The 16130-nt window shown below is 32.7% G+C and overlaps 1 protein-coding gene across 8 annotated transcripts in view; it reads left to right on the forward strand.

Moving 5' to 3' along the window:
* Positions 1-16130, forward strand: part of LOC106468416 (Down syndrome cell adhesion molecule-like protein Dscam2) — a 247618-nt gene that overhangs the window by 117919 nt on the left and 113569 nt on the right. For all 8 annotated transcript variants that reach the window (XM_022397136.1, XM_022397176.1, XM_022397090.1 and 5 more), the window contains one exon: positions 13697-14026. In XM_022397136.1, the coding sequence (XP_022252844.1) occupies positions 13697-14026 (330 nt within the window). The remainder of the gene's footprint in view (positions 1-13696; positions 14027-16130) is intronic.

The following is a 16130-nucleotide window of genomic DNA, read 5'->3' on the forward strand; positions in this document are numbered from 1 at the left end:
ACCTATTTGCAGGCCCGGCATGGCCAGGTGGTTAGGGAGTTCGACTCGTAATCTGCAGGTCGCGGGTTCGAATCCTCGTTCCACCAAACATGCTTGCCCTTTCAGCCGTGTGGGCGTTATAATGTGACAGTCAATTCCACTATTCGTTAGTAAAAGAGTAGCCCAAGAGTTGGCGGTAGGTGGTATTGACTAGCTGCCTTCTCTCTAGTCTTACACTGCTAAATTAGGGACGGCTAGCGCAGATAGCCCTCGTGTAGCTTTGCGCGAAATTCAAAACAAACAAACAAGCCTATTTGTAATTGATGTTTGATAATTCTTTTTCATTTCAATATTATATATAAAAATTTAAAACAGAAAAAGTCACTACCCAAAAGCTAAACTTTGTTAGAAAGGCAATTAGCCTTAAACCCTCTTTTAGCATGAAAGAGTATAAATGTGTATGTAAATGTACAACTACATTTACTATTAGGGCTGATAAGACTGGTACATCCGTTGCTATTCGCAAGAATAATGTTGCTTTTAAGTTTCTTGATGTTTATTTAAGAAGTGTCATTATTTGGTTTCAAAATAATGAATCTGATTTATTGAAACATTTTAATTCCATTTTAATTATACAAGCAATTATTTACACTTTATAAAATCGACTTGCAGATATTAATACAGTGCGAGTCTTCACGGGCGAAATGTTTGAGCACCTATATATTCAGTTCATGGTGAATTCTCCATTGTTCGACAGTGCGATGCCGCCAGGAGTAGACTTATAGCTGAAGGATGTTGACACAACCCTATTCATGGAAGTATATTTGTGTAGCAAGATTATTAAACGACGAAAAGCCAAATAACACGACATTTTGAAGAAGAAAGCTTTCGTTGTTTTCCATGAAAGCAGAAACTCTTCTACAGCAGAGCAGGACAGTAACAGGCCCCCGAAACCACACAAAAGCTAAGCACAAATAAAGTACTTATCTGCAAAATTAAAACGAAAGATAGTACACTTCGACTGTTTTATCGTGATGAAACTCGAAATTTCTCATGTTGTCGTTAATAACATGTTAACCAAAGAGCTGAAGCTGATGAATACACAAGCTTTCAGCCACTCATCGAAATTAAAGGCTCTTTTATTTAAAGAAAAATAGCCAAAGTATTTGGAATAATGGCAATACATTCGGCCTCGTACTCATCAAGACAACCAGTGCAGGTGTGTCGAACAATCATGTGTAATCATGGTTGTCAGAAAGAAGAGGATCAACAATATAGGAAGGAAATCCATGAGCAGCTCAGTGTGTGTAACATAGTTTTCATAAAGTATGATCAAACGTGAGCTTGATCGATATAAAGTTCACCTTTCCTATTGATATTGTTGAAACTAGCACCTTTTGACATAGGCTTATTGTTTTTACCCAATCACTAGTGTTGCTAAGTAAAATGTACAGTACCTTTTAGAAATTTTGTGAGGACAGCTTATTTCTGATATAATAGTTGTTGTTTTATTGGGGGGGGGGGTAACTTACTATATATTTGTTTTTGTTTTTCTAAATCTCAAACTGAATTATTTCAGGTTTTCGTACTTACTTAATTTAGTGAACGTTTCATTTAAGGAAGTGATTACTGAACAGACAGAGTATAAACTTCAAAATATTTTTATTTTAAATACAGTGATAATGTATGATTGTATTTTAAATTTTCTAATTTTTATGCCTCTTTGGAGCTTAGAGGAAGATATAAAGCTAAATCGGCAAGCACGTTTTTGGAACTTTATTTAGAAAACAGGTGTACTGGCGAAAGATGATTTATTATCACAAAAAATATGGACTTTTGTTGACGTTTGAAAAAATAATAATGTTTATTAAACATTTTGTATATTCTTTTTTTAATCTAATATGTTTAAGCTTGTAAATATTTTTTTATGTTTTGGCAATGTAATAATACAGTAGTCTTACATGTTTATGTAGTTATATACGTCAAACCATTTTTTAAGGTTGCTTCTGAATTAAAATAAAGAAAGAAGTCTTCATCCACGCCCTTTGATATAATATAATAATTCATTCATAGCCGAAGAATACTTAAACACAAAATTTTGGAGTTTTCATCAGTATGTATGGCTATGTATGACTTTAGACAATTCTTGATTACTGGAAGTCTACGTCTTATGACCAACAGTAGACTTGCAAATTATAAAACTCTATATATACACTTGTAATGATACTCCTTCTGACTTTGCAAAACAAGATACACTCATAAATTAATTGTCCTAGTTACTAAGTCAATAGCATTGTCTCAATGGTATTTTAAGTCTAAAAGTGGACGCTGACTGACTGTGTTGAATAATTTTATATAAACTGATCCTGCCTTCTGTCTAGTTTTGGAGACGATGTTTGGTCTCTGTGCTTACCTGATGAAGATCTCAGTACAGGGTCTGAAATGTCATCTCCAAAACTAGATTGAAGGCAAGAGCAAGGCATATGAAATTATCCAATATTTCAACACGCCGTCTAAAAGCTTTCTTTGAAAGAATATTATAGTGTAATCTGATGAGTCGTATTGTGACGGTAGAGTGAAATTATAAAGAACGCCACGTGTGGCAATTAACCCTGCTTATACTGATCGAACATTTCAAGATGGCGGAGATAGTGTAATGATGTACAGAATGTTCTCGTACAGAACTGTTAATTCCTCTAGAAGAGTGATCAACATCCAATATTTCTTTAAGTGACCTCCACCCCACAATAGTGCAAGTCCAATCTGATGAGCTATAAGAGCTACTAGTTTCACCCTCTCACAATTATAATAGAACATGTAGTTATTAGAAACGTGTAGGTAATTTAAATAAATTTCAATGCAGTTTTGCATGTACTCAAGACACTCGTGTAAGCTAGCTATGAAAAAGTCTAGAGAAATGCTAATCATTTTACAAAGGTAAAAATTACATAATTTATTTTAAGTCTTAAGATAGCATGTTTTTATTTATAGATGGACCATCTATGAAGGTGGCCTATTTAAACAGGTGACACAAACTGGCTTGAAATGGTTTGTATTATGCATGTAGACATGTAGTTGAAGTATGTAACTTCGTGGCATATGGGATACCACAGTAAAGATTTTGCCAGACTATAACTGTAGGTAATATTCACAGGTAGAGATATTTCATTTTCATTGTTTAGTCTTTATTTCTTCATGTCTCTGTGTTGACGTTTATAGAGCCTCTTCAACCTAGCAGCCACATGTGGTTACAATTGAAAGTGAAAAGCCAGCCAGTCAGCAAATTATATTACACACTATTATGGATAAAGATATGTTTCGCTTAATTATTAAAATTCGTTGAATTAAATTATTGCAATGGCACTGGTGATGAATCAAACGAGCAGTGACAGAAACTTTAAGAAAAGTATCTGAAGGATTCAGTCTTGCTTTGAATTCTTCTTGTTGTGCAACAAAACTAGGATAACCATCACAAACTGGCAAATGTAGTACTGACATATACGCTATATTTTACTTGTAGATTCGGTTACAAGTGCAGGATGACATATTTTACTGTAATCATAAACCTAAAAGCATTGTAACCAACCTGTGATGCAGCTAGTGTTCCCCAGTGCTCTTAGACAGGAAAGTATTTTGACTCTACATAATGCAAGACACCAGGAAGTATCATGAACTATTATAAAAATGCAAAACAGTGGTTTTTGTTGTTGCAGTGCAACAAGAACCAGTTCTGACTGAACTGATTTATAATGCATCTGTTGAAAACTCAATGAAATGAACTACAAGTTACCAAGGTCATGTTGAATGTAGACATGTGTCAAATTAATTTACAAGTTTACATTCTATGTCGCTCATAAACCTCTAAAAAATTGATTATTCCGTGTATCAAAGGTAGAATAAGTTGACTCTGATGATGAGAGTATTGTGTTGTATGATCTTATTTCAGTTGATGAGGAAGAATACACTGATAATATATATCTGGCTGTTGATGGGATATCATGTGAGGAAATGCTAGATAACCAACTGCACTAATAACTGGCTGATACGCTGCTGGTGACTTCCTAATTCTTACAGCTGAGATTAACTGCTTGCTCAACATTTAAGATGGTCTTTCGTAACAATTAAGCGATGTTTCATGATAGTATGTATATGCAGTACGTTGTATGATATCCACTTAGTTAGTTTGATTGATTAAAGACTGACAAATGAAAGGGGATTAGAACCCTTACTTTCTGGGCTATTGAGCAATCTTTGTTAGCACAAATTGCAATTGGTCAGATGTTGTGTGACAATTACTTATTCTATCTAGTTGTAATAGAATTTCTGCAGCATATAAAACTCTGTAAGTCAACAGCTAGGATAGCTGAAGTTGTTTTTATATAACATATTATGGAAATTGATGTTTGATTCTGACCATCAATGAGGTCTGGGAAGATTGACATACTTATGTGACGAAACGATTATGCAATCTGTGTTTTTGAGTACTTCCATTGTTGTTTTTCTTATTAATCTTAGCAGATCATTTGCTGGTATAAGCTTCCTGAGTAAACTCGCAATTTTGTGCATAAGTCGAGCTGGCCTAGCGCTGTGTCACTACGCATGGTTGTATTCGATAGTCTGGTTAGGATATACTGGTCTCCCTTAATCTCAGTATAGGTGTTGTGCTCCAACATAGTATGAAAACTTAACATAGATTTATAAACTAGAGGAAATATATATATATATATATATAATTTTGCTTCTTTTTTTTTAACTTAGTTTTTTCTTGTTTACCCGATATATGGGTTTTTCCTGCCCTTTAGATACCTCTGTGGAACAAGCATGATGATTCAAACTGATTGCTAAGTTATAATGATAAAAGTAAATTTTTTGTTGTCCTTAATGTGTGTGCTAGAAAGGACCATGTGCAAATGCGAGTAGTTTGCAGTTGATGACATAGAGTGCGAATTTTGATTATGTTTATAACAAATTAGGGCATTTCTGCTTATTTCTGTCCGTGATTAAGTCTATTATCGTGAGATTGTTCAAGTTACAGTATGTCTTAACTCTTTAGATTGCACCTGAGACCTAATACATGTTTGACACCTGTATGAACACGACTGATGGTGATGTCGGTTTCCATGGAAACCGGGCTAGCTGTTGAACAATGATAGTACGTGTTGCAAGTATGCATTGATTAATGTGTGTGGCAATGGATAATTGTGTGACAGCACAGGTATTGTTTCCATTTCATATTTGAACCAGCTTCTGTATACTTAGTTATTTACATGGATGTTATATTTACAAGAATATAACTTTTGAGACATTTGATTCAGAGTATTTCATGGAAAATATAGCGGTTAGACAAAACCACACTAAGAAATAAATATGACATTTTTTTTTCTAATTCAGGAAAGTGGTATTTAGAATTTGCTCCCAAAATGGAAACTTTTAAGCTTATGATGTCTCACTGACAGAATGACAGAGAATTACTACATAATCTACACCATAATCGATGAAAAACGTGGGGTACTAATTATTTTCTCTGATGATGAAACAATATCTTTACCTTTTTTGTAAATGACATGTTCATAGGCTATGCGACTTAGTCTTGAAAGGAGAAATCGCATGAACACTTGTTCGTTTGAAAAGAAAGAAAACGTAGTATATCTACTGTTGTTCAGTAGTTTTAATTTATAGATGTGTTTGATTTGATTTATTGAACAACTTCTGAACTTTGGGAGATATTAATGAATATTTTTATATTTTAAGTTTTTCTTAATTCATGAACTTTGAGTTAAATATGTTTTGATGTAATGTTATAACACGATTTTTGTATGAAATATATATATTTGTAATGTTAGATTTCATTTATTTAATCTGATTTGTTCATCTTGTTTGAAAAGACAGGTTGAAGTTATGAACTGACAATTTATAAAACCTTTAAGGTTAGAAGCTTTGATTATTGTTTATAAAGTAATTGGCCTAACTTTGGTTGCTAGTGTAAGTTGTGTGTGTGTGTGCTGTAGTTTATTCTCCTTTCCCATTGTACCCAAACTCTCTCTCTCTATGAGTATCAAACAAACTTGGGAGAACTCACATGCATGTGAGGTAACTGTACTGGTTCATAGTATGAGTAATTTTACCATTGGCAAGCATTGTTACGGTACTGGATACTATAGCTGTGGAACTGACTTATATTTTTCAAAGTTAGTTATTGTTATGCGCAAAACTACACATTGGGCTATCTAAATTGTGCCCACCACGGGTATCGAAACCCAGTTAAAAGCGTTACAAGCCTTCAGACTTACCGCTGAGCCACCATAGAACATGTTTTTCAATTCTGACTTGTTAATATAATAAATAATATTCTAAAATGCTTCACAATCTGTGGCACCTATGAAAGGACTACAGTGAACTATACAACAGAAGGCTTTGGCTTAACATGCTAGTAATACAAATAGCTGGTTTAAAGAAACATCATGAACGACTTGTCTTTAATGTATCTGGAGAGTCATTCTCTTGAGCCAAGGTCTGATGAGACGTAATCTGGCCGACAACTACGAAGTCAATCGAAGACACCTAAACACCCTTTATCTGCCGCATTTTTAAATACATATATAATTCTCTTTGTTACAAACTTTGCTCTGATTACTGTAATAACTTTTGTTTCTAGATTGATTGTAATCCGTTTTGTGTTTTAATTGGTTCGTGATATGTTTTATTTTCATCTCCATCTTAAATCTTGATCTCTATTTTTTTTACATTTTTGGGAGGAGTTTTAATTTTATTTCATGTGTTAACTGTATGGCTTTTGTGCTTTTTATTATTTAACTTTGATTTTTGTATTCTCTATTTTGTATTGTACTTTTAATATGTATTTGTATAATGTGTATGAGCTGGTTGCTGGTGTTTATGTGTGACCATGAGGAAAGTTATCACAACATTTTTCTACCTGAAATCAACTTATTAATTCATTTAGTAATTATTTGTTTTAATATCCAGATGCAAAACATCATGAAATAAAGAAGGGGTTGTTATAACTCAAGTAGCTATTACTTTTGCCCTTTCATAATTAATACATAATATACCATTCTTCAGGTGCATTCAGATATTAATTCTAAATTTCCTTGCAGTTCTGCTGGTAGTTATGATCTTCGGTTAAAAAGATGTTAAAAATGTTTAAACATTTAAAGGCTACATACTACAAATTAAGTCTCAAGCCAGCATGTTTATATTTCTGTACGTATTTTCTATGAAGGTAGCCTATTCAGTTAGCGATACAGAACCTACCACATTTTGGCTGGGGATGATTTGGACTATGTAACTAAATTATGTAGCCTAATACCTTGTGGGATTCCATACAAAGATTTTCATTAATATAAACGTGAGAATCCAAACAGATTGAAGTCTCTTCCTGGTTTCTTGGAAAGTCTCTTCACACCAGCAAGTAAAATAGTAAAACAGATGTTGAAAGGCTGTAAAGATGTTATAATCCTTAAAATTTATATACTGTAACTTAAGTCTCCATACTGTTTACTAAAGTGACACATGCATTGCAAGACTAACATTCAATAATATATATCATAAGCATAAATTTGAGCAGTAATCTGTATGATGTTTGATTACAATAAGTTTTATGACAGGTAATTCGAATCAACATTTTCTGATTATCGTGCTGCAGATTTCCAGTAGAAAAGTATATAATAGAATTTCAACTGCACACATCGCGTGTTACACGCTGCTGCTGATAAGCCCTTTCACTCAACGTCAGAATTCGTTTTGTCATCTGTGTTTAAAATGCACAAATACCGGGATAAAACGCTATTCTTTAAATAGTGTTGAGTTGAAATGTTATTGTAAACGCTATTTTTTATCGAAGGTCATATAGGGCCAGTAAAAAAAGATTTAATTAAAATTATTACCAGCTTTAATGTTATACAATATCACACTACTATTAATAGATTATCTTTCGTCAACCTACGTGTTATACGCCAGACCTGTAACATTTATTAACGTCAGTATTTTAGTCAATCATTTTCTGAGAAAAAAATCACGCCTCTAAATTATAATCTGGCATATTTGAGGCTACATTGTTCTTGTAAGCTATATATGATTCAGGTATGGACGGTTCTAATTCTAAGAAATTGACCAAAAAATGGCTGTCAGTCAGAAGTACTGCCACCACTAAGTGTATCACTTTTTAATCAAAAAATGCGATCGTTTGTCACTCACATAACGCACCAATAGATGAAATTTCAAAGCTTGTTTACAAGTTTCAAGCTACGATTTCTGAGGTTTTTCGATATACAGTCTGTCACGCTAACCGTTAGGCAGTATTACAACATAAACAATTTCATGAATAATGAAATTTTAAAAATAAACTTAAGGCTAAACATGAGAAAGATATATAAACTGAAAATTTAATATTTTAAATGAAATTCTCAAAATTGAATTTGAAAACCTATTGGTTTATCTAATATTATTGAAAAAGTCGGGATTATGATTTCCCATAAAACTTAGATACATCAGTGATTTCGTAACCTACTTCATGTATATTTCTGCTATGAAAGTTGTAACCTTACGTTTGAAATTTCAACATTGTATTATTTCTATAGATACATGTATATACAGAAAAGTTTGATATTTTTTTTCTGAGTTTCTATTTCAATGTGAGAACATGTACATCTGCTAGAGCCACATGAAAAGCTTTCTTAGGGCTGTAGCTTTTTATTGCGTATGCAATTAATTACTATCTTAATATCTTCTGGGTTATCTGTGAGAGGCGGTGAGCAAGCTTTTCATCACGCTCTCAACAATCGCCACAAGTAGGTGGAAATTTGTAACATTTGAGTTAACGATTTTTGAATTTAATTTGAAGGTAATCGATCTACTTTTTTCTGTAAAACATATGTTACCAACATTATAAGTTTCAGTTTAGTATTGACATCCAGCTAGTGAGGTTGTTCGTTTTAATTTCAACGTTTTATCTGTTCGAAGTACAATTTACAAGAGTGTATTTAAACGTCAAATTTTCCTCGTGTTTCTCAGCTAACTATCTCTTCACCTTTAATATCAGATGTACTTTCTGGATTTTATTTAATTGTTTTTTTTGTTTTTCTTTTGATTTGTTTTGAGTTCTATGACGATTTTTTTAGCTTATTTTAAACTTGTGTGTCTCGTTTCATAACTTCGCCAATCTAAATATTTTGTTTATCCACACATTGTTTCGAGGTTCTAATTACTTTGTTGGTTAATTAATTAACGAATTCCACGTCAACACTGCTTATGATTATTCTAAACGTATTGACTTAATCAAGTATATAAGTTTAGAAACTTTGCGGTATGTTGAGCTTTAACAACAAATCAATGAAACACTTTTAACAAAGCAATGAACAGGCACAAAAAAATAACTATATATATATATATATATACATTGTTTGTAAGTTGCTCCCTTTAGCGGCAACTCAACTATAATTTCAATAAATAAGCACAAAAATGCGAAGTTGATAAGTAAAAAAATTGGACTTTTAGAGAAAAATCACCTTTTAAAACCGTGGTAGTAATTTATTTACTTGGCGACGTTCCGAGCAAAAGTTCGTTTTCAAGCCAGAAACAAGGGGATTTTTTTCTAAAAGTCTAATTTCTTTATTTTATCATCTTCGCATTTTTCTACTTATTTATTCACTGAATTCTTACGCAACCTTTTAAACCCATACTCTTATTACCGAGTAACTGTTCTTATAAATGTATGATCACTAATTTATTTTGCTTTTACTTCTGAAGCTACGTAATGCTATGTTAAGTTATTTTGGACTTTTTTTCTTTTTTTAGTTTTCTTTTTTTTTTCAATTGACAAACAGTAGCTGAACTAGAATAGCCTTGAGAATAAAGATAAACTAAATCATCTGTGTTTAGCCCTACCCGTTTCGAAACCTGATAATTAAATGTGATTAAGTTTTCAGTGAGAAAATTACATCTTCATTGAAATTTCTTATTTTTTAAAGTGCTTTATTTGTTTTAAGCAAAGATACATAATGCACCATCTACGCCCCAGATTCAATATTGTAATTCATAAACTCACCACCAGCCACTGGAGGACTTTTCAAAGTGATAGAAGATCGTAAATATTTCCACACTTCTGTAAAATGCATAAAAAATACATTTATATACAGACATATTTTCAAAATTCTTAACTACACTCGAGAGATTGAAGAGAAAATAAGTCCATCAGACTTTTATGTAATGCCGAAATAGGATTTTGTTAGTTCCGTGACTGTTGATAAAAAACAAGAATAATTTTGTTGTTGTTGTTGTCATAAGCGTAAACGTAATATATTAATTCAAGGTGGATTCCAAAAGCATGTTACTAGAAAGACAAAAGGAAAATTATAAACATAATAGATCTCACAGCAGTTCAAATATAATACATGATAGCGTTGTGACAAAACAATAAGTTTTATGGTGAATGTGGTTTATGTAGCAATCTAAGCTCAGATCTAGTACACACATAACAAAATAAACTCTAGAACTGAAAGTATCCACTATACACAACGTTTCTGGTAAATTTATGTTATAAATGATGCTCAAAATCGCATAACGTCATGTACATATGTAATTACATTATGATTGATCCTTACTGTCATTTAAAGCCTAGAATAGAGCGATCAAGAAACTAGTGATTAGTAGCAAAAATTATATTCTCTGAGCCACTACGTAAAACATTGTATAGCTGTACAGTAATTTTCTGACAAATATAGCTTTAGATGCTTATCACAGGTTCTTTCCCTTTAAATTACGTGCCTGTGCATGTGTAGTGAATAATATATAACAATAAAATTATCATTCCATTTAACTTAATATAAGAATGGGTTTAAGTACCACTCAATCCTCAAAGTAGGTACAATCTAATATTGCTATTCATTACAATGACAATATTTAATGATTTTATTATATTATGTATTATAAAAGAAATAAATGCTCTCTGCCAAACAGTTAATTAAGTGTTTTTTGTTTATTTTTAATAAAGTGAAAGAATGTATATTTCCAGGAGGAATATGTATAAATTGCAGAACGAAAAGTAACATTAAAATACAGCCACGTTATAAATCAGAGACTGTGTGGTTCGCAAGTTCTGTTTATCACATGATTTTGAGTACTACCTTTAAACAAATGTGTATCTGCAACTCACTCTCTTCTTAACACCAGTGTAGCTGAATATTCGATTTCTAAACAATTTGCAAAACGAATTTATGGTGCATTTTGATTTAACAAATTGAGTGGCTCAACAACTTTTTTTTTATATTGTGACGTCATTGCAAAAGCGTTGCTTTGTACGTAATGCTCATCGACTAAAAATACACAATGAAAACAAAACTGATAAAAATTGCCTGTATATTATGTTACTATCAAATGATTGCATCATAAGAATATGTTCATATATATTTCCGTATCAGATATGTGATTAAATACTTAAAGAACATGGAAGAATTGCTTATAAATCAATACGCTTGTTTATATATATAACTTGTGTATTCTCACTACGGTTAAAATACTGAATGTGTATCACTAAATTTACTAGCACAATACAAAACTAACGTTATAAAATTGAATAAACATTTTCATTTCTTTCATATGTTTTAGAGGTGTTATATATTATAATTTGGTTCTTATTTTGATAACATATACTTAAATCAAATTCATAAAATAATCAACTAAACTAATTTGTTACATCAATTACAGTATTGTTAAATAGAAGGCTGTGAATATGGACAATGTATTAAGCTATTAATACTAAGAGAGGAAGTTTAATATTTAACTTTGTTTCTCAACAAACATAATAAGCAAACAGTTTAGTAGTATTCTGCATTATTTTGCTCCACGGTAAAGTTTATGACAATTTCAGTTACATTTTTCTTTATTAGCCCTTGCCCTATGTTGATTTCCGGTAAGAAGAGTAAACAATGACATTTCAACTGCACACAAAGGGTATTGCATACTGCTTTCGAAGGGCCCTTTCGTTCAATACCAGAATTTGTCTTATCGATTGAGTTTACAACACACAAAGCCAGAGTAGAAACTCTTTTTTTTATGTACAATACGTAAAGAAACCTGTCATTGATTAATGAAATTAACTACAATACTGATTGTATTTTTGTTTACTTTCCTACATCACCTTCACTGTTCAAGTGTTTTATACCAGTGTGGGAGCCGCGGCCCCGACGTTTTTTCTGGGGGGCCGCCAAAGAATTGGCCGAAAACAAAGATGCTGAATTAATTTTAATTATAAATAAACGATAAGCCGATAAAAATTACGTTGAATTAATTAAATGGTACACTATGTCAAAAGTAGATGTTATTGTTTTTACTACGGCACTGTTTTTCAATCACCATGCTAAAGTAGTGGTGGTGGGGAGGGGGAAACATTTTAAAATGACATTTTAAGGCATTTTTATAGGTTGGAGGGCCTCCAACTATTTTATTCACATCAAGTGAGCCTCAGACTCAAAGAGTTTGGGAACCACTGTTCTATACACATTATTATAAATGAATCACTTCTATCAATAGTTCCATATTCAATAAAATAATCTTACTTTTTTATAATTTAATGATTAATACTTGCAAAGATAACCCTTTTTATCAAGTTTACCGCAAATATATATATATATATATATGCTAAATCTACGTATACGTAAGATTTAGCATACTATCCCCACAGTAACACTTTTGAATTCTGATTTTTCTTTGCTTACAAGTATGGAGAGAAAAATTGTCAAATGTGTTATACTTTATAAAATTGTAAGTACTTTAACTAATGGATTCCATAACATTAGAAACATCTTAAACGCTAAAAACAAAATCTTTACAAGGTAATGGCCACAAAAGTGTTTGTGCACTCGTATTAATATATCCATTGTTTCAATCTGCTAGTCTTTCTTGCATTTCCGAGTTCATTGTTGTCTCTATTACGAAATTATTTAATCAAACATGAGCTGATAATGATGTACTTTAATTTGTTTAAATATTACTATTTCTTAATTTCTTTTTCCTTAAATATCACAAGGATTTGGTATAGTGCTCGTGAAATAGTAATGTTGGCGTTAATAGTAAACTGGCAAATAACGATTTATAAGCATAATGAAGTAATGTTATTTTGGGGAATATACTACATGTGCTTCCATATACAGGTAATGTTAATATTACTTTTAGTTCTGCTGAAGCTATTTGCCAAGTTTCATATTTCTGTTTACATTTAATTCAGGTCACTTTCTGAATTATTTCTGGAAAACGTTAAGGCACTCGACTCACAAACTGAGGATCGCGGGTTAGAATCCCTGTCCCACCAAATATGCTCGCCCCTTTCAGCCGTGGGGGCGTTATTAAGTTATAGTCAATCCCACTATTCGTTGGTAAAATAGTAGCACAAGAGTTGGCGGTGGGTGGTGATGACTAACTACCTTTATTCTAGTCTTACACTGCTAAATTAGGAACGCCTAGTGCAGATAGCCCTCATGTAGCTTTGCGCGAAATTCAAAAACAACCAAGCTTTCGGTGTATTTTGTTGCATAGTGCTAAGTTCGTGATATTAGTACAAGAATTTCAGCAGTGAATCCGTACGTTATATCGATTCATGATAGTCCTTTTCCATTCTTTAAAAGAAACACTTTTAACTTTACATATCAGCAAAATTTAAATAATTCTAGTAATCTAACCCATTGATTTGATTTTCCTCCTCCAGGATTTTTAATGGCTTCCCAACAAGAAGCAAATCGAGGCCCACGATTTTTGGAAGAACCGCCCGTTTTAGTGGAATTTGATAATAGCAGTGGTGCTGTGGTTCCATGCACTGCTGAAGGAAATCCTAACCCCCTTGTTGAATGGGTCTTGCAAGATGGTTCAAAAGCTCACGATTTAGCTGGATTACGACATTTTCAGCCAGATGGGTCTCTTGTTTTCCCCTCTTTTAGAGCAAAAGATTTCCAACAAGACGTGCACGACGCCATCTATCGATGTATTGCTTACAACACTATCGGGAAAATAAGAAGTCGGGACGTCCGAGTAAAAGCTTGTAAGTTTTTTGTTAAGTTTTGTTTCAATATTGTAAGAGACTAACTGAAGCGAAGTATGATTTGAAACAAATGTAGTGAAAAAGATCCACAAAATATTTCTACTTAAAGCAGCAGCAGTAGTGTTTAATAAGAAACAAATCATGGTTTATTCTGTTTATTACTTTCTCATTTATTTAGCTTACTTTTCCAGCTAGACAGACTTTTATAGGTGTATATTTAAAATGAACAGTAAAGTAAAGGGAATTGATGAATGACGAGCGCATATAAACTTAGAAAGCTCTACCAAACATCACCTAAGTTTGCTCAATAATTGTTCTAATACTTTGATGTCTTTTGATCTATAAATAACTTATATATGTTGCATTAACTATAGTTCGATAAAATATAATCAATGAATAAAAATTTACTTCTAAACTACTCCAAAATGTACAGTGAAATAAAAAAAATGTATTCTTGTTTTTCCTAATATGAGTACAGGAAGGAGTAAATAAAATAAATGACAAAATAAATCTAATAGGAAACCATGGTATTCATTTTTGTCTGTTGTTCTTATTCCACTTTTATTCGACTGCAGAGCCTTTTATTTACGATGTGCAACCAGAGATATATTAATTCAACCACTAATAGACTCTAATGAAAAAACACTGTAACCCTGAAACATACAACACCAGTAGTATTACCAATCACTGTGTGAACAAATGTGATGTGTCTACATCCAGTTTTTTCCGCGTAAATTTTCATTCCCGAGAATAATTCTACCTTAAAATTTTAGAATCTCTCGTCATTAAGCTTAAAAAAACGAGCTTTTAACCAGAAGATGAGCGCAGTGCTACTACATCTTCAACTGTAAAAATGTAAAGAAAGAATAGAACGTGAACTTCGATCGACGTCAGCGCAGCGAAAAACAATTTGGTTTATTAAAATGTAGCAACGAAAATTTCACCAATAACAACTACTTCAATAATTGTTTGGGTCTAAATACGTTGACATACAAATTTTTGATTTTCAATAGCTCTTATTAAACCATATTTCATTTTGTTTGTTATTGGCAGCTTAACTTGTAGAAGGTAACCTGTTCTATCTGCTTTCAACGTGTATTATATATGTGTGTCACGAGCATTAGAAAGGTTTACAATGACAATAAGAACGACGCTTGTAGCAACGTGTTTAATCATATAACGTTCCGAGCAGAAGTTCGAATTTTTGTTTAATGTAGCTTAGCAACCATCTTGTGAGAACGTGGTGACACTGCAAGTAATTTTGACAGGAAATACACCGGGAATATCTTGTGTTGTCTCTCAAATTCCTTCGTGAGATCTACTTGACTTTAGATGCCGAGTAATAAATTTCACTTATGCTCATTAGCAGAATTTCTGTGACTTGACTTTTTCCAACTATAATGTCTGTTACGTATCTCCTTCGTTTATTGATTTCTCTATATACATTGCGACGGATCAAATAAATAATAAATTTACGAACTGTCAATTTGATAAATTCGCATACCAATAGAAAACATTAAATTGATTCTGATGTTAAATGTGTACTTGTACATATAGGCCCGGCATGGCCAGGTGGTTAGGGCTCTCGACTCGCAATATGCACGTCGCGAGTTCGAATCCCCGTCCCGACAAATATGCTCGTCCTTTCAGTCGTGAGGGCGTTATGATGTGACGGTCAATCCAACCATTCGTTGGTAAAAGAGTAGCCCAAGAGTTGGCGGTGGGTGGTGATGACTAGCTGCCTTCCCTCTAGCGTAACACTGCTAGATTAGGGACGGCTAGTGCAGATAGCCTTTGTGTAGCTTTGTGCGAAATTCAAACAAACAAACTTGCACATATTTTCATTGGTCGATATACATATATATCATACTAGACCACCCGTGACCCGTTGGGTCACCCATTATTCAGAGGTTATGAAGAATTCAAGCTAATTTTAATCTTGCACCGAAATGAAGGTTTATTTTGAGATAATGTAATTGAATATCTCAATCCATTCGTGTTATTCATAATTCAAGAAAATATATTTGATTGTTGATCAGGAGTAAAAGGAAAGACCATTTCATTTTTCAAAAAAGTGAAGTCAGAGTTTTCAGGTATTGTGATG

The sequence above is a fragment of the Limulus polyphemus genome, unplaced genomic scaffold, assembly GCF_000517525.1.
Source record: "Limulus polyphemus unplaced genomic scaffold, Limulus_polyphemus-2.1.2 Scaffold3, whole genome shotgun sequence".
Taxonomy (NCBI): Eukaryota; Metazoa; Arthropoda; class Merostomata; order Xiphosura; family Limulidae; genus Limulus; species Limulus polyphemus.